The 24,286-nt window shown below is 39.6% G+C and overlaps 1 protein-coding gene across 2 annotated transcripts in view; it reads right to left on the bottom strand.

Moving 5' to 3' along the window:
• Positions 1-24,286, bottom strand: part of ADK (adenosine kinase) — a 239,114-nt gene that overhangs the window by 199,315 nt on the left and 15,513 nt on the right. For both annotated transcript variants that reach the window (XM_054071726.1, XM_054071725.1), the window contains exons 2-3: positions 22,868-22,942; positions 5,645-5,698 (exon numbers count right to left, since the gene is read on the bottom strand). In XM_054071726.1, the coding sequence (XP_053927701.1) occupies positions 5,645-5,698; positions 22,868-22,942 (129 nt within the window). The remainder of the gene's footprint in view (positions 1-5,644; positions 5,699-22,867; positions 22,943-24,286) is intronic.

The following is a 24,286-nucleotide window of genomic DNA, read 5'->3' as shown; positions in this document are numbered from 1 at the left end:
ATAAAAACCAAAGGTATTTTAGGGAAACTACACACCAACAGGTGACGGAATCCTAAAAGCAACACCTAGGGCAGGATTTTTGAGCTACTGAAGATTAGCTACACCCTCTAGTGGCACACATTGCCACAGCTTGGTTGTGCCCAACAGCATTAGACAAACATTGGCCCCATTGTTCACACCTCTTTCACTGCACATGGAACCTTCAAGGAGGCATGGCTGCATGGCTGCAAATGGGTTTGGGGTTGAGTCCCTTCACTTTGTACTGAAGTGCTGTGATAGTGATTTATACATGGTAACTCCCCCAAACACGAGCCAACTCCACTACAACATTCCTCTGAACGGATTCACATCCTCTAGCTTCTAAGCCAAGACTACTTTTAAACCCATATTGTAGAGTTTTCTACTCCTTCCCAAGCATTACAGGCTCTCTGAAATCCCCAGACAGCCCCCCTGTTTCTCCAGGATTCACCCTTCCAATACTCACTCAGACACATAGTCATGTGGATATATCTCGGCTAAGCAAAGCCAGACCACACACAAAAAACAGATGTTACAGACAATTCAAAACTGTATCAGTCACCCAAATAGCTGTTCTCCAGCTGAAGAGTGTCTCTCTCCATCTCATCCAGCTTCACGATGAAAAAGTATTCACATACCAAGTATTTAGCTGAGAATGGAACACCTAAATAAACCCCTCTCAGCAAACCTGCTACAGAGCAACACATCTGCCTACCCTTCGAACTGGATACATCAAACAGCCACTTGAAAGGAAAGGAAGCTTAGATTTATCTTCCTCCTCTCCCTCCCTCCCTTCAGGACCTTTATCTCTGTAAAGAGCTAAATTACTAAAGCGGAGGTGGCTATGGGCACAGAAGAGCTGCCCCATTTCCTGCTTTTTCCTTCAACTAACTTCCAAAAAAAATAAGAAGTGTTCTGTCATGGCCAAAACTGCTTAAACAAAACAGTTTATAAATCACACAACCAGCAGTCACAGCTGTATTAAAACAAGTGTCCTACAGCATCACTTACAGACTCCACGGTACCACTGAACTCCAAACAATGTTTTTAAGAGTCACAATGAATATACTTTAATTGCCTGTTCGTACAAGCTAGCCAAGGTACCGAGACTTTGCTAGAGCCCCTATTTTAGCAAGAGAGAATATTACTAAGAAATCCCAGTGCCTCTGCCAGCACTGCTGAACACAGTGAGAATGGACTGTTGGGCATTGGGGAAACAAACTCAATGTTTCTACTTCGACATCAAGACAGCTTAGATCACACCTCATTGCTTGCCGCAGATAGATGAAATTTATTTTCCTCAAAAACTTGTGATGTGGAACCATAGTAAAAAACAAGCAACAACATACATGCAGCAGGCTATAGACGCACGAGTCTGTACTTGGTTAACATGACCTTCAGTAAAGTCACTCAGTTCAATTCTGAGATTTAAAAATAGAAGCAACACTCATAAAAGGACTATACAGATGGTCAGGACAAATATTTCTATTTTTCTCAGAGTTTATGTTTATTTATTGTTCTCAGAAGGGAGAACAACATATGCAACATTAAGACCTCACCAACCTTCTTACGGCCAAGTTTCCCCAGCCGTCTTGCCAAATAGAATTATTTTTGTCCTCTCCTCGAAGTTACTGGGGATTAGTTGGGTTGGGGGAGGTGGAAAACATCTCCAGGACACTTCTTCAGCCGCAAACTCGTGCTTACCTTGTAAAACAGCTCTGCAAACTGCAGTTACTTCTGTTCCCCCCACTTTGTTATTCTCAGAATAACAAACTCGCCACTGAAAAAAAAATATGACCACTCATCTCACTCACTACAATGTTGAGATGCTTGGCTTGATCATCAGTCAAGATGGTTTAAACTAATCTGCTAATTTCACATGAGAGCAGGCTAAAGAGCCTCCAGATATTCCAGTCCCTGGCTGAGTGCAGGATAGTGACCTCCACCTTGTGCGCATTCAGGAGCTGACTGACACAGGGCGGATAGATACTTCTAGCTGAATTTTGAAATGAATGTACAAATGCATCAACTTACAGCTTTATTGCTAACAACTCCCCTTAAGATAAAGCATATGCTAATGAAAATAGACAATTTTAAAAGGCAGCTTCAGTCCAAGAGAATTGGAAGCAGGAGAAAAAAAAAAAGTGATCTTTCATATCTTAGGTCTTAAAATAGAAGCTAAGGATGAAGCCATGCCTGTAAGCCAACCCCAGTCTGTCTTAGTGACTGTCCTTATCTCTTGAGATAACTGAGATTCAAGGACAACAGGATCAAGCCAAGTCAGGGAGTAGCTGGCCCAGTTACCTTTGGAGACAAGGCATTCACCACAGAACAAAATTCACATTTCAACGAGGAACAGCTACACAGAAATGATGTCTGAGAAACAGAAAGGCATCTGACAGCCAGAAAAATCACCATGGTGCTCCTTGACGAGGGTGGCCAAAAGAAGTCTTCTTTACTAGGTAAGTCAATATAAAAGCTGCTGACATTTCAAAGACTGGAAGTATTTTAAGCAGGGAGGTTTTGGCACTGAGCAGGAATATGCAGTCTGACTTTGTATTTGACTTCGAAACATTACAACAGGTTCAGGAGGACACCTTAGTTATAAGGGCACTGAACCAAAGTTATTCTTAGGTTTATAAAAAAACCAGCAACAACTACCCCAGTGGTAAGCTGCCTTGCACCCTTCCCTAGCACTGGCATTTCTTTTCCATATGGAAGCCTATCTACCAGAAAGCAACAGTTAGGCATCTAACAATTCCCCTGTAAACTAAATCTGATTATTTAGCTTGAAGGACTAGAAGTGCTCTGAGGTTCAACACTGTTTAATCTGCACTGTACCATAGAGTTCACGTGGTCCAAGAAGAGGAGCACACAGCATATCAGAGAAGTTCCAAAGGTCTGTCCCGAAACAGCGTAGCACTGACCTACCAGAGCACTCCCCCAGTCAAGTATCCAGTGACACACACAAGATGCCAAGGTCAATGGCAAAAGCATGTTCCAACTCTGCCATTATATCTGACAGCATATAAACCATCTCAGGAGCTACTGTAGGGATAACAATGAAAAACTAAGCAAAGGTTTCTATTACAGTCAATTCATGCAAGAAATTTGTTTTACTGAATACTCTTTATTTAATTAAAGTAATTCAGCCCTCCATTTAAGATGTGACTATGCTGTAAACATCTAATATATTTTAACATATGCAATTAAGTGAAATGCAACATACTCAAAATAAAAAGCTTGAGCAGGATTTTAGTGTGTTCAAATCACTTCAAATGAAATCCCTCACATCGAAAGGGTTAGTTTAATCAGTATCTATTGTGCAAATAAAGCTTGTGTACACAGTACAACTTGTACTGTCCAAAATACAGACCTGGATGGCATTTAACTTGGGTTTAACCCCTCAACATGCTAGTACTTTTAACACTTCTAGTTTATAACTTTTGTAATGGTCTCACACATTTAATGGGTTAATGATAATTATTATCTGCACTCTCTGTCATTAGAGAGAGTGCTCTACACAAAACCAATCTTATCTACCAATCAAAGGAACAAGCTGTTGCTTGTCTTTTGCCTGGAGCTTAGGCAGTTTTAGATGTTACAGGTACATTACCATGATGTACAAGTGTAAGTTAAATGTCTTTTCCCATTTTCTGAAAGAACACGGAAATTTGGCTAGCAATTCAATCACAAAGGCTTTTAGCAAATAATTATTTTTCCAGAGGAATTAGATTTTTGTTACCAGAACATATTTTTACCATTTGAAATCTATGACCTTACTGAGAAATATCCAAACTCTGAGCACGGAAAAACCCAACAGCTATAAATATTGACTCATCTGAAACAGTTACCTCATCTTCCACAGGGCTAAACTGCTTAAGTCTTCTAGGGTACTATAAAATAATGCAAAATAATGCTAGTATAATAATGGAAACAGACAACTATGAGCAAGAGCTGAAAGGTTAAAATTGGAAAAACAAAACCATCTTTATTAAAAAATATATTTCTAAGCATGCAGATGCACACAAAAGGGACAAAATTCCCTGCTCTATCTACCCTGAAAGGAAGAGATGTGAAAGTAATCCTAAAAATCTGTATCTTGTTTGGAAACACAACTTTTATATAAATATTCCTCTAGTCATCACAGAGAAGATTCAATAAATTCATGTAAGGGCTGACAAGAGAAGCATTTGCTACAGTCTTTCAGACCAGCTATCTCCAAAACCAGCAGTTACATAATGTGGATTTGAGGGATGGCAGAGGACATTCACATGGAATGTGTTTCAGGCAGCTCATGGAGAACAGTGAGTGAATGAGGCTAGAAGAAAATTGCAATCTATGCACCAAGTACAGCTCTTTGCCAGCCAGATTAATGTGCAGGAATTAAAAACAGCAGGAATAAAAGAGAGTTACTTCATGTAACAAAGAGCTTTAAGAACAAGAGGATTTTTAAACTAAATTCCAAAATAAAAAGTATTGTAGTATTGCTTTTGTGTAACCTGTGTGCTTACACATACAACTGAGCAAGGAAGTTCCAGTTTTGCCACCTTTTATTCAGCGACTACTTCTCTCCCATTTACTACAGGAACTTTTGACTAATCAGTCATCTCAAAAAGCACACCAAGCTCTGGTTAAGTTCCCTCCAGAGTTCTAACGTCAGTAACTTGGAGAACTTCAGGATCTGCTTTAAAAGCTACCACAAATGAAAACAAGTCAGCACACACACTCCAAGCCCCCTCTCCACAGCCAAAGAATATGCAGACAACACCTACCTTTTCACTTCGCATTTCCCAAACACATATACACAGTCTCAGGCACAGCAAACAGCATTTGCTTTCAACTCAAATGTAGAGCTTTTTTATTTTAGTACAGAGTGTGCTAAAATGAATAATAAAGGTTATTTTCCCTGAATATAGAAGACTATCTAACATTGGAATAAAGACAAACTTTAAGCTGCTTTGGTTTGGGCACATCTTTGATGAAGGAGCAAAATAATTGAAGAGGATGTTATTGCAATGTTTGATTTGACAGTGGATCATATTCTTTCTCCAGGAACAAGAGTTTTTAGGCTAGAAAATAAGATTAGCCGAAACAGGCAAAATTTCAACATAGCTGACACAGCATGCGTGACTCAGCTATATTCCAAATCACAGCCCAACCGTGTTGATGAGAGTTTGTCAAGGCAGGAATGGCCATGACATCACACAAGCCGCGAGATTAAAATAATGAGTCAACACTGAATCTGAAAGAAAAATCTTCTGTTGCATTTCTGCCAGGTATAAACACTTCATTTATACCCAGACATGCTGCAGGCAGGCAGTAGGTGTTGATGTAACCTCTGTTACATGTAAAATACCAACTAGGATGAACGCAAAGATATTTCAATTGCACATATATCTATTGCAGATAAGAAAATAATCTTTAAAACAATTCAATCTTTTTTCTTTAAATTAAAAAACCCTCTTTTTTGAAAGTTTTCAGACAAGTTGTGTAATTTACAGCAGACAATACTGAAAAGCAGAAGCTATTTATGAAAATGCAAAATATTTAATTATCAGATATTTAAGCAGATAGAAAAGTAAATACATATAACATGCATGTATATCACCACAAAAGAGCTTACAGTTCTTTGTGCTTTTCCTCTGCCAAAATTTGGTCATTCGGCTTCAGCCCATACCTTGAAAACAAACAGAACACAAAGCAGTTACTCCTTTGAGAATACAGTAATATGTAGGTTTATAGCTTCAAACTGGGAAATTATTAAACTATGTGATATTTGTTAATCTGGGTACCTCAGGTATTGCAAAGACAGCAGCAAAGCTTTCTAAACAATGTATTACATGTTTATTCAAGTAAACTTCACATTACATGAAATTTTTGCTTTATAACATAGCTTCAAATCCATTATCAGATACTTTGGCTTGCTACATATCCAAACTACTGCACTTCATACCATAAACTGTATGTTTGAAATTATAACTTTGATCTGAGAAAACATGGCAACAAGAATACAGACAGTGTGAGCACCAAAGCCAGCAGATGTGTTTCCCCTGCAACAAATAAAACTGTTATAATCAATACCAAAAACTTCATCCTGCCCAGCACAGGCTGCTCCCAGCCACCACTCACCTTGGAAGACATCTAAGAAGTGACTTCACTTTTGCTGTTCCTCAGAGTGAAGTCTTTGCCATCTCAGAGTACTCCACAAGTCTGACTGCTACGGTTTTCTGTGGGGTTTTAGTGGATTTTGGGGGTGACTGGTTTCTCAAACAGTTGTATATAATGCAAGCAGCTAAAAGTCGTGTCCATTTGATAATTCTGCCAACAGCTCACTGCTGACACTGCAGGAGGCAGGAGGTTCCCACTGCCCCTTTGCCATCTGTTTTTGTTCCTTGCTCCAGTCAACTGCGGAACCATAAATTACTCCTCCAGAGAAACGGTTCTGGTCGCCAACCAACCACAAGCAAGCTATCTTGCAAATTGATTTTTGTGTCAAAAAACAGGTAAAATGTATGTTATCTATTCCTTATAGCATTTTCTGATTATACTCTCTGAAACTTGTTTATTCAGTGTCCATTTAAAATGCAAGCATCAACCTCAACACATTCTCAAGCTCACTAGTGCTGCATTCAGACACACGAGACACCAACTGACTGACCCATTTTTCATGTTTACACATGCAGAGACTGCTTTAGGTTATTTCCCATAGCATCATGCTGACTTGCATCCCTTTATGCACTTTGCTGCAAAAGCCTTCACGGAGTCACTTCTAATCACAATACAGGGCAGTTCACCCACATTCTCCTTTAAATGTGGGGTCTGCATTCAATTCGAACAGCAAGCAGACTGTACAGCAACACACTGTCCAATAACAGATTTGGGTCGCTTGGTTTTAGTTGTCTTCTCACATTTTACCATCCTTACCAGTCTTTAAGCCACAAATTTCAGCTGTTGTGATCTTACATTTACTTCCAAATCACTGTTTTCTGCAGTGAACAGCATCAAGCTCTTTCTCTTTAACGGAAAAGGGTCTGGCCCAATACCAGTCTCTCCATAATGCTGCTACACCACTCCAATAATTCCATTTCCTATGTCTTAACAGGCATTTTATTGATAGCAAATACTTACCCATCTGTGAAAAAGCAAAGAGCTACCAGGAAATTCTAATAAGAACATCTTTCACAAGGCAAAGGATACTAACTCTTCTTATGCAACTTGCAATCTCACTTCAACTGAAATCAGGTCAGTTGTTAAAGGGATCTGCCTGTCGCAGACAGATACACCCTTGGCCAAAACACAATCCATTCTGTAAACAGAGAGCATTTTGCCCATTAAAAAATATACCTGCACAAAGTCACAACCAATCTTCACTAAAAATAGCCCTGCATGCTCTTCCTCTGAGAAATCAGAATGCTTCAGCCTGAACTGGACACAATTTCATCTGCCCAAGATACGGACATAATATCTAAACCAGAGCTTTTTAAAGCTGCCAGGTTAACTTTTCTTTAAAAAAAAAAAAAAAAAAATCAACAAACCAAACAAAACCAACCAAACAAAAAAGCCCAAACCAAAACTACTTCACTCCCAGTGATTTAGAGGGAAAAAAAAAAAAAACCAAAACAATCCTTGGCTACAACAGCAACCATGTAACACCCCAGGGGTGATCTTCCCCCCCCCCCCCTTATGTTCCTGCCAAACCACAGAGGGATGACACAGCTGCTACCCAAGGTTTGCAGAATGGTTCCTCTGGTGAACCTTGGCTTATCTAACCTTCTTTATCACCACACCCTTCTTTCACCAAGAAAATGGCATTTTTCAAATATTCCTCCTTGACCCCTACAGATTGTTTTAATAGCAACTTGACAAAGAATACGTCCCCCAAAGGGACATGCTTGAAGAGTTCAAATTTTTATTAGTACTTCATGCATGAGGATAGGATGCATATTATATTTCATGCACAGCTGCTGAATTATTTAATGAATTTAAACATGCAACTAGCACAGTGAACAGCTTACATAATACTTCCCAACACGTGTTTCGCAGGCAAGATTGATAAGAACCAGTTGGCTCCTCCTAACTGATGAAGGTTAGACTTGGAAGAATTTTTCTGAAAAAACATTTTAGGAACCAAGAATCCGAAAAGCAAAATTGAAGATAATGCTATGCAGTTCAAAAATTTAAAATAAGAATATTTAAAGCCATCTAAACAACCAGAACAACACACTGTACACGTATTACACATTTACATGCCTGGTACTAAACAAGTAAGTACAAGAGACATAAATATCCTCTGGAATTGGGCAAATGAACTGAAGAAGCCACACTGCACTTCTCTTCTATTTTTCTGCCCTATGCAATTCAAAGTTCAATACATCCTAGCAGGTCAAATAATGTTTATTCTTTTCAACTACGCAGTACCAAACCGAGGTACAATGTCAAAATGTTAACGGTCTCGTCATCACTGCTCAAACTCCTATTTCAAAAGAGGGACACAAGAATAAAAGTATGCAAAGATCTACAGCAGTATCATAGGCAAGTGTCAAAAACTGTCGTACAATCCAAAGACCATACGTTTAAACACATTGATGTGTCCTTCCCAGACATTTAACCTACTGGGAGAGCAGCCAGTGTTCCGGTCTCCCCACACTCAGCCACAGGGACAGGCAGACAAAATGCCCCAACTGCGGCAGCAGCCACACGGCACAGCTGCGTATTTCTGCAAACGGGGCAGCTGCCTGCCTGGATACGCACACCCTGCCTCGCGGCATCGTAGCTGATGGCTTCCAACTGTACCTCGGGGGGGAAACAGCAGCTTTCGCCCCACATTCAGTTCCGTATGGAATTTCTTAAGGCACAATGTTCTTGGTTAAAATCTAGATGTCTTCATACAGTTATCCCTCCAACAGACCCTATTCTGATCAAAGCTCGAGGGATCCAGCTGAGGAAGGAGCTAGTGGGGATAGTTCTTCCACAACCCATCCTCTCATCACAGTTTAAGTTTCACGCTGCTTTGTGATACCCTTTTAGTATTAAGATAATGTTTTTGAACAGTATTCTTCCCAGCCAGGTTCCTAAAAGCCATGTTTAGACCTTTAACTTATCAGGACAAATGAGCAAGCTAATCCTGCTACATTTCATCAGCAAATTGAGACCCAACTCCAATTCATGCTCTGCAAAAGCGTCTGACTACCATGGGACACAGTGATATAGGGTGTCTGAATTCCCCTGCTGAGCAAGATTCAAATACCTCCTGTTAGTCCTTCACTCCATAACATTAACAAACTGGACATACATTTCAATGAGAAAATCTTGAAATAATTGAATTGTAATTCATCAAGGATTTTTTCAACTTCCCAAGGCAAAGCTTTACTGAACCACTCAATCTTTACCCTCAATTGTTACCTGTGTGTAACAGGCAGAGGTAAAACTCTGACCAACATGTTCTACTGGGTTATGGTGCTACAAAAAAGCCAGATGAAAATGCATGTCTGTGACTTCTCTAGCATTCACCTACATGTTGATCACCTCGATTTCAGGCTTTGCAGAAATCTAACTTTTTTTATTGTCTGCTTTTCACTTTTTAAGCACGCTAGAACCCGTAACTTCGGCTCTGCCTTGTGCAACGCATTTTAAAAATCCTCTGAAATGGTAACCCTAAGACTCAATGCTTTTTTATCTCCCAGCTCCTAACGTGAATATGAAAATTAATGTGCTTGGACTGTAGTCAGCGGTTTTACAATAATGCTCTTAATGTAACAAACAGCCATAAGGCAGGGTTCCCTTCAGGCAGCATCCAATTTTAAAAAGCCTTAACTAAATTAAAAAGAAAACAGCCTACGCTAAATATGTACTGATGAAAAATCTCCAAATGAATATCAAGTTCAGATCTGCTCTCTGAACAAGAGTTTCCTGAAAAGCTGGTAAAGCTCATCTGTCCTAAGGCCTAAAATAAAAACAGATGATGAGCAAACAGATTTGAAAAATGGCAATAGATCTTTGTAGCTTCAAACTTCATTCACTTTTCTGACATGGATCCACCAGCCTAAGCAAAACAATTACAAAGAGGTACACAGACCTGCATACACATCATTGATCTTTTCAAGAGTATTGGTGAAGGAACAACACAATAGAGATAAAAGATATTTTCTTCTTGCATTAACTGTCAATGTGATTAGTCAGCATAAAAAAAAGATTAAAACAATTTCAGTAACACAAAGTTGCAGCAGTAAACCACCCCAGGAAGCTCCAAACATCTGTGCACACATTCCTCTGCCTTGTTTGATGTACAGCTATGAGCTTTTTGTCACAGTACTGGCTCTGGCTGACCTTGTTCCTCTTTAAAAGCACTTGGATTTGGCTATTCCATAAGCTGATGGTACTTGACATGCTTTGTTGCAGTTACTGGTTTACATATGTCCCAGATGATTAAAAGTGGAATGTATGAAAGGGCAGATTCCCAATCTGTTCTTTAAACTTCGCAGGAAAGTAATCCAAAAAAAAGTAAGAGCGTGTGATTTCGCTGTCAGAGTGCCAGTACAGAATTTTGGTTGTACTAACTGGGCAAGACAAGTAGAATTTATGTTACACCAGGCTATGCTTCATCAATAAAATAAAATACTTTTCAAGACAGAGCTCTGCAGAAGCATTTCTTCATAAATTTTCAACAAAGCCATTAAGAAACCTTAAGGACTTAAGTACAGTCTTCTTGTGCTTCAGATGAATCTAAAGGAGTTTCCATAAGAATGATTCAGCAATTATGTTGCTCCAGCTTTCAAGGGATGTTAAGGCTACTTTCACTGTTCCAAAAAAAGAAATGCAGTCCTTTTCTTGTTGATTTTTATTAATTATTAATCGTGTAAAACTAGGACAACCAGCCCATGGGACAGTGGTGCTCACACGTACTTTTTGGACTGCATTGACTGCTTTCTACCCAACACAGTTAACACGTCCTACAAGACCTTCCACGTCAGAACCACAGCCACGCGTGAACCTGCTACAGCAGTGCATCCTCCTGGGCACTGACAGACCACGACACAGAAAACCCACCAGAAGCTCCCAAAACATTTCTTACACCTCAGATTTAAGGGGAAGGGTACAGAAGGTCAGCCTGTTTTTCAGCTTCCATCTGCTGTTTATCAGACAGAATGAGTAATGCTGCCACAATTGCTAACTCTGTTTCTTCTGACTTGATCTAGACAGAGATCAAAACATAGTAAGTGAACCACTTCCCTTACAGGAGTAAAATACTACCCAAAGCAGGGCAAGATTACAGTGGCTTAGAAATCTCAGGGAAGTCTAATGTAGCCTTACTCTTCTGAAGAGCCCAGTAAGCTTCTTCACATGCACAAAATACAGAGTGCAAGTACCACGACTCGTATTTGTTTGAATCATTTCTTTAGGCTTGTGCATTTGCTTAATCAAGATGAAAACAAAACACACAACGCACACCGCATCTTCTGTATAAATTCAGCATCCAAATGCATCATGGGCCAGATGCAACAGCTAAACCAAAATTAAGGTTCTGTGTAACTGGCACATACGCATGCTGTAGTCCAAATATTTGGTTTAGGACATCTTTTTTCCCTATTTAAAAAAAAAAAAAAAAAAAAAAAAAGAGCTTTGATTCATATCCTGAAATTCTCAGTCTCTTGCCTGACTTGCACTGTTTTTATTCTTCCAGTTTAATACATCTGCTTTTTCATTTTTTCCATAAATTCCTCTTGCTTTGCTACAGTATCTCAGCTTCACCACCTGAAAGGCACCATACTCGCAACTCTCTCAAAATTTCTCCCTCCTTTAGTCTCTCTTCTCTTCCACAACACAGCAGCTTGCCCCACCTGCCTTTTCACATTCTTTCTTGGCCTCCCTTCTTGGCCCTCTTCTACATTAACTTCCGGGTTTAACGACAGCTGATCATCACTCACTGCTACTCCAGGCTGACCTTGTACACGTTAGACAACTCCTTACTGAGTAGATACTGCTTTGTGACCAAAACCGAGATGCAAGTCCAGAATCCCTTCCTTGAAAAACTGAGATTAGAGGGATTGTATGGTATCAGCACAATCCCACAGAAAACCTGCTTCCAGAGGAATCCAAGTTTTGCAACAGCACACTTGCATCAACAAAAGAGGAAACTGCCTAAAAGACTCTTCACACATTCCTTTAGGGAATTACTAGTGAGAGAATGCACATCTCTGACTTGAACACGGATCAGCACTAGACCCAACACAATACCCAGCACGATGAGTGCTCTGGAGTTCAGTCCAGCAGCTACTGATGAAATAAATCCATAGGCAACAGCAGACTGGCAAGGGTATATCCTAACAGCAGAACACGCTAGAAGACAGCAAGACGAACCCATTCAAACACAGTAACTTCAAAACACAGACAAAAGATGTAAAGCCAAGTAGGTAAATAAATGAGCAAAAGTATGGGCAGGAATTCCACAGAGCAGTAACTTGGAGAAGGATAGAAACCAGGAGTCAATTTGCAAATAATTCAACCTCAGCTTCCAACTTAGGTCAAGCATGGAAGACACCAGGGAATTACTTTAATACAGAAATAGGAAAGAGCAAACAAACTAACCAAAAATGAGCAAAAAAACCCAACAGTGAGCATCCAGTCTCACTATTTTGTTCCTTTCCACTTTTAAACAGAAAAATGTGTAGCTAAAATGTTTAGCTTTGGAAGAAGAAATGTAGGTAGGAGTGAAGAACACACTAGTGGCAATGAGAAAGAGAACGAAGAAATAGAAATAGCAGGCTAAGATACTTCTGGCTAAAGACTGTTGAAAATAAATCACTTCATAGTTATCAATGGCAAAGGATCAAGCCCAGCTGGGGAAAGAGCACATAGCAGAGTTACACTGCTTAACAAAACAAAGGCATCTTCTTAACGAAAAGTTTACATGCAACCTAAACCATAGATATTAGCCATTTCAATTATAAAAAAATTATAGACTTTAACCATTGCTACTGGAAGAGAGATATCTAGGCTGAGAGAATGAAGGACCATCTTAAGAGTGCCCAGAGAGCAATTTCTGGTGTTTTCACCTTTACCCAGTTATCAGCAACCTGCTCCTCTGTACTGCTATGACTGCTGTCTCATTCAGCTGCAACATATCCCATACACCTCTCTGTTGTTCAGGAATAAACTTGGAATTTCTGGGTGAAAGGGATCCCAAAAATATTAGCAGAAAGATTTTTTTTTTACCACAATACTGATTATGAAAATTAAAGACAAATTTAAATTTCAACACAACTAACTTAAAATTGCACTCCTGAAACCTAAAAGGAAAAGAAATAAAGTCAAATTAGCAGCATTTCGCTTCCCCAATTTCTTGCATGGACATGATCACCAATTTAAAGTATAAACATCACTAGATATAGTCCTTCTCCTGTTTTCACTTGGTGTTTGAGTTTTTTCTCCTCCCTTGATCATCATTTTCCTAAATAGTTGTTTCTAAATTATTCCATGCCATAAAATAGACTCCCTACTGATAATATAGTTGGAAATCGGGACTGTAATCAGCTATTAATATTGTAAGACAGATTTAAAAGGCTTTTGAAATTCAAGTCAAAACAATAATAGGTTTAAATGATTAAAAAGGATTAAGAAAGGCAGGAAAGTTCAAAGCCTGTTAATCACCAGACTGCAGAAACTATGATCATTGAACACACCAGCCCTATCACTCTGGGCTGAAGCACATAGTGAGTGGCCTTGTCAAAACAGGTTTCTTAGCTATCAACCAGTGAGCTAAAGAATTAAGACATCTAAACACTTCCAGTACACAGCTAAACAAAAATGCCTCCTCAGGAATAATTTTGAAACAGTTGCCTGAAAGCACCCTTTAAAGAGCTGTGCACACTCTGCGCATTTCTTTAGAAATTGGTACTCTGAATTCTCTACTCATTCCTCTAATAGAAATATACTTGGCTGACCTTCAGTAACTTCATCAAAGAACAAAATATTAATTCAGTTTGTGCCAAACTATAGGTGATTTTGCTTACAGACTGAACCCCTTTACTCCTCCTTCTAATATAATTCCTTTGAGCCTTCCATATTCACAGAGACTCCTTAGCCAAACCAGCCAGCTTGCACTGTTTCTGTTCTGAAATCATAACCTAACCTTTACACACCAACTTCTTCAACCAGAAATAAACACTGGTTTGTACTTGAGTTCATTCTGATTATAACCACAAACCAGCTCTCATAATCTTCCATTAAAGTACCATTTGTATAAAAACTTATCCCAAAAACCCAACAGAAGTAACACATACGTAATGAAGGATTCCTGTTCTTTTCCTGCTTATCCATGATTACTTGCTATTTTCACCTTAAAATTTATGGTTCAGACCAACTCAGCCTAGTCGTACAACAGATCCTGTCTGTGCTAGTATTGAAGATCCCCAAATATCTTAGTGCTGCAGGAGGAGCTCTGCTTTGAGAAAAACGGTAACAAGACACCGTCTGAGGAATGCAGAGCAGTGTGGCTGTGGACACAACCTTGGCGTTCTCTCACCTAGAGTTACAGACTGTTTTAATGATTTCTCCTATAGACTCATTTTCTGTCTGCCATGCACGAGGAGCGCTGCCAACCACTCAACTGAGCTTTTGAATGCTTGAAAACAAATCCTTCATCATTTCTTCTAATGAGGAGGCAGACTCGTAAAGCAATGTGCCACAGGTGTCAGGATGAAGTCCCATAGACTCTACTTCCGCAATAAAACCCAGGTTAATACTTTGGACAAATGAAGGCAGCAATACCATGCCGCTGCCAATGTAAACCAACCATGTTGAGCTCCATAAACATGCAATACATCTCATAACTGAATTACGAGCTTCATCCCTATACCAGATCTGTTCTGCCTCTTAACTCTAAAAGAAGAAAATGAAAACAGAATTGCTAAAATACAGTTATTTTAATATCGCTAGTCTAAGGAAAGAAATGCCACATAAATAAAAATCAATTAAGACACAGTAAAAGACAATTATTCACCACGGAAGAACTCATAAACCAGAGTCAGCCCAGAACAATAATTTCAAGCAACATCCTGCAAAAGGAAGATACTGGAAGTGCTGAGGCTGTATTAAATCTTGATGGATGTAAAATGCAAAATGCATTGCTCCATTAGAAATCACAAGGAAACTAACAGTGAGTCTTACATACTGGTCAACTTTTTTTTCTTATTCGTTTTATGCATGTCTTTCTGCTTCTGACAGGCCAAGCAAAAGTGCCGATTCCATACTGTTGCAACCTAAATGAGTCGTCATGTTGCCTTAGAGCTGGATCTCTTCTATCACGTCTCTTTGCACCTGAGCACTTCATACAAGACCATTCAGCTTACAGAAACTCAAACAGAGAATTGTCAGGGAAATCATATGCCTTAATTTGCCTTCTCTAATAATGATTTTTAACTCTGACAAGAGCAAACAGCAAGCTACCAACAAATGTGGAATTCCAGCCATGCCAGAAGAACTTACCCATGCCACTAAAGGCATTAGCTTTATTGTACAGAAGTGACCTACGGAAAATGGCAGGGAAGACTTCTTTCCTGCACTAATAATTTTACTTTCATCCTACATAACGAAGGAGCAATGCCAAGATGGAGATTCAAGGATGAGCTCTCGAAAGATAAACTCCTTCCTCCGCTCCACTAGAAGACCAGACACACAGAGAACAGGCAATTACTGCTTCTGGAAAGAACAGTTCCTCCGTTTTGCCTCCAGCCACAGCCTCTGTTTGTATCTTAACCCTTCACCCACAGCGGTAGCTGCAGCATCAGACCTGACATCCACGGATCTGGCAGAGGAAAAAAGGGACTGAGGTATTCAGACAGTTCCTGCCATTTATTGCCCAAAAGAGCATCACACTTTCACTCAAAATAGCCTCCTGTTTTGTAAAGTGTCAGGCTTCTTTATTAACTTTTTACCCCAATTTATATATAAAAAATGAAAAGCCCTGCTTCTGGACACAGGTCGGCTATATGTCAGATGTTCCTGGCCAACACAGGAATTTGTAGTTGATGCTTCCAAAGCAATAAGAATGTAGTAATTACTGAAGCACCTTACTCATCTTAATCTGGTATTTGAATGGTGGAGTCTGTTGATACAATACCACAGGGGAGGATCAACGGCTTATGAAATCAAAGACCTTTGTCCTCTGCATTGCATTTAATCTGAATTTATTAAGAAACAGCAGGCTTCATGACATGCTGAAGCCTACAATGCGGACTTGATCTCCAGCAACCTGGAGCAGCGATGGCTCCGCCTTGACAAAAATAAAGCAAAACAGCAGTAAAATAGCTGGTTTGCCCTTCTCCAGCCCTTGACTAAGGGAAAACAAAAACACCAGCAATTAGGAGGAAGAAAAGCTGCCTCGCCCTCTCCCTGTGGCTACAGCAGAGACCACAGGTCCAACACTCCAGGAAGAAACAAGACAAGAAGAGGCAAAACATGGAGCAGGCCTGGACATGGTTGCGTGACACAGAGCACAAGCACAGTATCCGAGATCAACAGCAGAAAAATCACCCCACAACTTAGGTCACAGCTCACATAACACTGATGCAGTATTTGCAGATTGCTCTGAACAGCCTGATGAAATAGCAAGTCACTAAAGAGAAATGTTTAGAATTAGTATTTTATTTAAAAGGTAGGACAGAATCCCTCTCATCCTGATACACACAACCTGGGGGAAAAAAGCTATTGAGATTGCAAATTGCCTGACCTGAACAAAGCAAAAGCAATCAAGTAGTAATGAGCATTATAATTTACTTAAATAGTTATTTTTTATATAAACCAAAGTGTCTAAAAGCTGAAGGTATTTACAACCACTTAAAAAATGCTATCATTAAAAAGTTAACTTGTCATCTCTAGAAAAGACAAGTTCATCTACCATAAAAAAAAAAAAGAGAGAATGTAGCAATTTTTAACTGGACATTTCTACTCTTCAATTCATGAGTGATCAAACTGTTTCATTGTATTACTCTCATAACTAGGATAAAATCCGTAGCCTTTCCTACGCTGTTGGAAATTTTGGGTTGGAGAAGCAGGATGGAATGGAAAACAATATTAAAATCACATCTTATTACCCTGCAATTAAAAATAATGCCTGCAACCATGCCCAAAACATGAAACACAATTTTAATCTACTTTATCCTAAATAAAAATCAATCCTGTAATTGTGCCATCAGAAAACTCTTAAGATAAAAAGTTTTTTAGTACAAACAGCAAGTACCACTCCCAAAGAGAAAGTTTTACTATCCGCTTTTGAATCAACTCCCATTCTCTACTTAGAAATTCAGCTTTTTCCATCAAACATCTTCAGCAATGGTCTTCTTCTATTTAGCATTATCACCTAGTTAAAACCAGAGACTCTTATTCATAGAACTCTAGGTTAAAGCTTCTTGTTTACCTTGAGGAGGTAAATGGATCCCAGTATTTCATCAGTTCCCTTGCAATGCAACTCCCAAAGTTTTGTTAAACAAATTTTTGTTTGGTAGTGAAGAGGAAATACAAATAAGCTCTGTGTGTGCGCGTTATCCTGTAGCGTGTCTCAAGATTATTCTAAAGAGAACACTTAATCCAAGAACTGGACATCCATTGACGTAGTAAATCATCAAGTTTTCTGAAGAAATGTAAAACTAAACAAATGAAGTTATGATTCGCAATTTAGCACTAAGCTAGTAATTGAGAAAGTCAAAACACACAACAAAGAGAAGACATAACAAGGAATGAAATATTTCCTCTCCACGAACATGTTACATCCTATTTCACAGGTAAAGCAGTAGTTACAAGCTCTTCTGTGATGATTACTCAAGCTCAATATATCCCGAAAACACCACAGCTCCTCCTGCGGAACTTTGTCCTTGCACAGGGTAGACTTTTCTAAATGGAGCTTAACTAAAATCTTTCACTGATTTAAACTACACATTTAACTAAATGCACTAGGAGAAACTATCAGGCTTGTAGAAAGCTCTAATTATGTTGTCAGACATGCTACCAAATTTGAAGGCATGCTACGTACCAAGAGACCTTTTTAAGACAGCCATCACTACCCTACATTTTTGCAAGCAAGCACTGAAGGTTTTTATAATTTACCAGCAGTCAGATGATGCAATTTGGCTTAACAGTTTCAGCAACATTCTGTGTTCAGACCCTGAGATAAGCTAAATAGACTTCTGCGGATACTACTCAAACCCCAAGGTACTAATAAAGAACCCTCAGCTGTTCAGCTTCTCTACCAATGAGCCAATGCAACAGATACTTGTAGCAGGGATCTCTCACAGGATTAGTGAAACAATGGAACGCTAGATAGCAAACTTTCTTCAGAAAAAAAAGAAGAGTAGAATTTGAGGGATGACAAGTTTTGAAGTTATTCCTATGCACCTTCCATAGACTCAGCACTGTACAGATAACACACTCTCCAACTCAGAACACAAAAACCCATTAACCTGTCCCAAAGGGTTGGTGAAGCACACAAAGTCAAAGTAAGTGCATCAGTGAAACTGAGAAAGCTCTAAGTCTGGGGGGGGGGGGGGTTCCTCCCACTTAAATCTCGCAGCCAAGTTCATCTGCAGCTCGTGCGTTCTTTGATCCTGCAGCCTCCCAGTACAGAAGCACCACTTGTCTTTCCCAGGTCTCCAGCTCATGCCAGCACATGTTTTTGGGGAAGCTTGTTCGGCACTGAAGCCTTAAGACTGTGCTGAAACCCGAGTTTTGTGAGCAAAGAACTGCTTCCAATTCTGTAAAAGCTACTTAGGCTCTCAGCCACTCTGTGAGAGTTAACTGCATAAGTGGCATTTTGATTGTTTTGCTCTGGGAAGTTAAAGGCTTCCGTTACATAGGAGCAAAGGTAAGCTAAAAATGTTGAGAACACCACATGGCTGAATGGCTAAAGCCACAGCTACACAGAGCAATCAAAATTTAATTTGAGTAAGCAGTTGGTTTTCACTTCAGCTGCTTCTCAAACCTTTTCCTAATTTATAATCCAAATTCTCACAAGAGTGGGAAAAAAAGATAAAATATGTACATCTTAGAATCACAGAATGATTTAGGTTGGAAAGGACCTTGAAGATCATCCAGTTCCATCACAACAAGCATTCAACTCCTAAAGTTTGTGCTTAACTAATCCATCACCCTTCAACAGTACACGGCAGTGAGGAAAAGTAGAGAGGGAACAAGCATCTTGGGATCTCCAGTAACAACCTAACCACTCTGGATGCTGCAGACAAGTTGGCAGCGCATTGCAGGAGACCCATGCCCCTGCTTGTGAAATTACAGGCCAAAATGACAGCTTTTCTTCCTTCAGCATAATGATATTCTCTTTTCATACATTAACCATCACCACCACTCCAAAACACATACACGCTTCAAAGAATCTATTCATTTTTCTTCTCATCTCTTCAAACCTTTTTTACCAGGGAAAAGTAAAAAGAATATAAACCCATTTCTTGGTATACAGATAGTTTGCGTTTACAACAATGTCACAGAGAAGGCAGGGAAGAGGAATGAGGTGCAGATGATGAAAGCTATTCAAAACTACAGATCTTTACCGAGCACCTTCAAAAACCTGTGCAAGGACTGCCACAGAACCCGATTTTAAGATGGGGGAACACCTCACAAGGAGAAAAAGACTTGGCTGCTTTGACAACCGATAGTCCTATAGTTATAGTTAGCAACTCATCCACAAAACATCAATCTTTTTTCTATTCTTTCCCCTCCCACATATAAAAAGCTGTCCTTTGAGCAAGTATCTATACCCCAGCAAACTAAATTCCGCTGTGTTATGGAGTTAGTGGGCATGGAGGTACTAGGCTGATAGTCAGACTTGATGATATTGGAGGTCTCTTTCAACCTTAATGATTTAATGCATATTAAAAGAACATTCCCTCCCAGAACAAAAAACATTTCTGATATTTATTTCAGGCAGCTACTCAGAAAAAACAAGGACATACAATGGATTATCTTTACTTCAAGACTGCTCCCCAGCTCTGTGAACAGAAAGCGAAGTGGGCTGGGGTATCACCAGCTTTCAACAGCGCAATCAACACTGCTAACAATTTTTCAGATTGTGTCTCTGAAAAAGAGATAAGAAATGAGACCTAGAAAACAGAATTACCTGACAGAGGTCAAATCTTCTCTGGCTCAAGTAATACCAGGCTGCTCATGTGATCTGAAAAACTCAGACAGGCACAGGGAAGTTCTACTGTGATCTAAATGAAAACCACCACTCCTAGGAATAATCTAGGAAAGGCTTAAAGCTTCCCAAAACCTGTCAAGAGAGCAGAAGACTTTGGAGACTAAATTAAACCAAAATCCACCTTGAAAGAAAGGTGGTAGGGCTGTGCTAACAACTCAAGTTGAACCTACCCACCCAACCCTCCAACACTCCTCATTTCCTCCCAACAGCATTACATGGCAGCAAGCGGCTAAAATCTGCCAGAGGTAGAATACAGTATGTATTTGTTTCTAGGTTTATTTGCAACATGGATTGTAGGCCGTTTAAATATTGCTAAAAATACTGGAAACTGCCTACAGACTCTTATGCTGCTTCCATTTGCATTTTCAAAATAGAAGTTACAAAAATAATGTGGTTATGGGACTTATTTTAATACCCTCATTTCATTGACAAAATGCTGATTAAAATTGCAACATCCAATCTTTTATTCTCAACAATGGTATTTACTCTTAAAACTGGTTATACAAGACAGGAGGATAAACTAACAGGAACAGCGAAAAAGTTAAAAGCATAAAGTTCTTCTGGATGTTTACCCGAGCCCTTTCCTCATTTTCCTAAGCTCCCTTCTCAAGTCAGATTCCGGTTGGCATGGCAGCCCCATCAAACATGCCCACTCAGCTGAAGAGGTGGGACAGACTCTGGGGTTACTGGATCCCTGACGAGATACCAAGAGCCAACGCTGTGTGGCTAGAGATGGACACGTCTCATTTTACAAGAAAAGACAGACTAGGCTAGTATGATCGACAGTTTCTCTCAAATGCTTTGCAGTCCTGAAATATCTCCGTTCTTGCTGTTCCCTGCAGCGTTTGAATAGATAACACTACTCTAGCATTTGATCTACAGCATGGTTTGCTATTTCATCTCCCTTCACAAGCTGAGGGAGCATGGGATTCGATTCCCATTTCACGGAGTATTACAAAAAGTAGCTGGACATGAGTAGAAACGTGCTTGTCTATCTGTGCAATGGACTGGTCTGCATGCACTCACTAAGAGGGAGCTGGAAACGAAACAGGGTTCGTGTGAAGGAGGCAGATGAGCTCCTTGGTGCTCAGGTTATTACCAGAGCTATCACGCTATCAGCGGATCCCCTGTGACACTGTTGTCGGAGGACTGCTTACTGCTTTAAATAATGCAATGCTCCAGGAAGGCTTTTTGGCAGTAAAGAAACACTCACAGAGCATATGCCATTCCAAGAGATAACTTAACTTGTCTGATAGGACTCAAATTTGAATACATATGGCTGCTAATTTTTAAATTAGATTCTGCAGAGCAAATCAGGTCTAGTGAAAACCACAACACGCTTTTGCAGGATCTCACTGCTGCAATATAGGTCTCACCGCCTCTTCTATGACAGCGGTTTATAAGGACTAGTTGAGGGACATTGCGAGGCTGGGGGCAGAGGCGTTACAAACCAGTTCAGAGACTGGTTTTCAAGTCATTTCAGTAGAAACATAAGACAGCAAGTTATATCAGAATAATTTCATTTTTCAGAAATGACGTCTATGCCTTGAGTGTTCAAAGTCTCAAATGTTTGAAACTGATTTCTTCCATTACATTCTTGTCTTTTGTCTCCAGCTTACAATACTCATGCTCTCACTTAAACAAACACCTTGGGATAAAACTTGAGTGACAAAATATCATTTGTTGCAAAACAAATTATTATTATTAAAAGCCTCAGAACAAAAGATTTGTGGCTGACAGTACATATTCCCAAGTAAAAACTCTGCACCTGTTTGTTATTTGGCGATGTGAACTTCAGTCTTGATCCAGAATTTCTATTAATAAATAAAAGAATGACTAGAGAAAAAAATTATTAACCTTTTAAAAATTAAACAAATAATTGTAATCACTTTGAAAAATGAAATCAACTTACTCAACACTTGAAAACAAGAGAAACAAAGCAGCAGCAACAACTGGAAGAAACTGAGCTCATGCAGAAGGATTTAAAAGAGCAACTATATTTCACACCTCTTGAAAAGACACATCTCTAAGCTGACCAAAGCGTGAGTAAGCTTAATGCCACCAGCAATATAACAAGAGCAATTCAGCGATATGGTTATATGGACAGCAGCATAACAATTAGGCCTAAGCAAGATAAAGACACCCTGTGATAAGAAGCAGCCCTGCTCTTGACTGATAAATTGGAGTATTAAAAAAAAAATAAGGTACACTTGTACAACTTTTCGCGGTGTGGTACGGAAATGCCTCAAAGTCATCACTGAAAAGAGCACTGTCACAGTACATTGAAATTAGCATACAAATATTCCCACAAGAGCTACCTACATCTCACTGACATTGGTGGTTGCTTCCAGTTAAAGGCCAGAAAAGACAGCACGAAGAGACTAGAATAGATAATTGATAGAAAACAATAAATACCAAACACCCATGAAAACACTGAAGGTTTTCATTGACACCACCATCACAGCTTCATACAGCTAGAACAATCAAATGACTGATACAATGCTGGCTTCTTTCAGCATGGAGCCAGAATCCCAGCGAGATCAGCACAAACTCAGCGCCACACAAGCAGGTAGGGCTCTGTGTATTTATGGGCATCATTCTAGAAACAAAATTGACATAAAAAAGAATAAATAAATCAAGACTTACTTGTCAAGGAAGTCCTTGTCCACAACTGCGCAGATATCAAGCAGAGGATTTCCCATTCCAAACAGGACATTTTCACTGCAACAGAATTCATTATTTCAAGTTAGTTTAGCATTAGTTTATTGTTCCTCAATTAATATGTTGAAGATACTTTTTTTTAGAGAGAAAAGTTTTTCTTCAATACAGCTAAGGAGCAAAAAGATACACATTTTGCTACAGCACATTAGTTCCGTGGAGATGTAGGATACAGACAGTCCAATTCCAGTGAAGTATCATCCTCCAATAATCATCTTTACCAATATACACACTGCAAGCGGTCAGGAATATATAGAGGTATATATTCTGTTAACTTACCATTCACCAGAACTAGAGCTGCATGCCACATTCTGTAGTTTACAAGGATTGCATGCAGGTTGTAATATCAGATTTGAGATAGAGAGACCATCGGGCCACGTTATAAGAATTTCACTGCAGACTCAGTTGCTGAATTTACTCTGCAATTGACCAATAATTAAGAATTTAATTCTGTTTCAATAAACTAAAATCAAGAGACTATGGACTCCGCATTGTCTGCCATCTTACACAGCATGGCCGTTTACTGATAAGTACATTTTAATCCATTTGAAATTCATTACCCTGACCTTGGCCACGTCAAAACCAGACAGTGACACTGTAGACAGCTGAAAGAGCTCACTTTAACCTTTTTTTTCAGATCCATTCAGAACCTGTGTGTTTCATTTTCCTGAACCACATGTACTTGGGTGATAATGCAGTAATACCAACAGATTAGATACATGGGCTGGTGTCAAGCAAGGGGGAATGCAGCTGTTCTCCACAGCTGCCTAAAGCTACACTCAAACCCACCCCATTCCTCTCTTGGCTGGCACCTGCTACCACAGTCAGCAAGGCAAGCCCCGGCTCTACCCACCCAAGGCAGCTTCAGTGTGACCACCAAACACACTTCCTCCCTCTTTACTAGGTCTCCCTCTAGCAAGTGTTTGCTGAGAAAGCTTATTCCCTGCTCTCCATCCTCCTGAAGTACTACGCTAACACTGCAGTCAGATCCAAAGTTTATCTGTGGTTTATCTAAACCTGCATAACAGTGTCAGGTGAATCACAAAGAAAGTGAGTTTTCAACTGTTCTGGCCCATTGAGAGCAAGATAAATGTTTCAGAGACTCCACATCTGCCTAATAAATTATAGATTTCATTAATTTCTATTCAGCAGGACAAGGGAAAAAAAAGAACATAAAACAAGCAGAAAGGGAATGATCTGGAATGATCCCATGAATTGTGTCCAACAGAGGTTGGAAACTCATTTGCTTACTTCCCCTCACAACTGCTGTGAAAAGCCCTTCACTGATGAGTATTTGTCGTATTTGAAGCTACAAGAAACACACAGTCAAACGTCTTCCTCTTTACA

The sequence above is a fragment of the Cuculus canorus genome, chromosome 7 (genome assembly GCF_017976375.1).
Source record: "Cuculus canorus isolate bCucCan1 chromosome 7, bCucCan1.pri, whole genome shotgun sequence".
NCBI classification, from domain to species: domain Eukaryota; kingdom Metazoa; phylum Chordata; class Aves; order Cuculiformes; family Cuculidae; genus Cuculus; species Cuculus canorus.
This window is presented reverse-complemented; position numbering and strand designations above follow the sequence as displayed.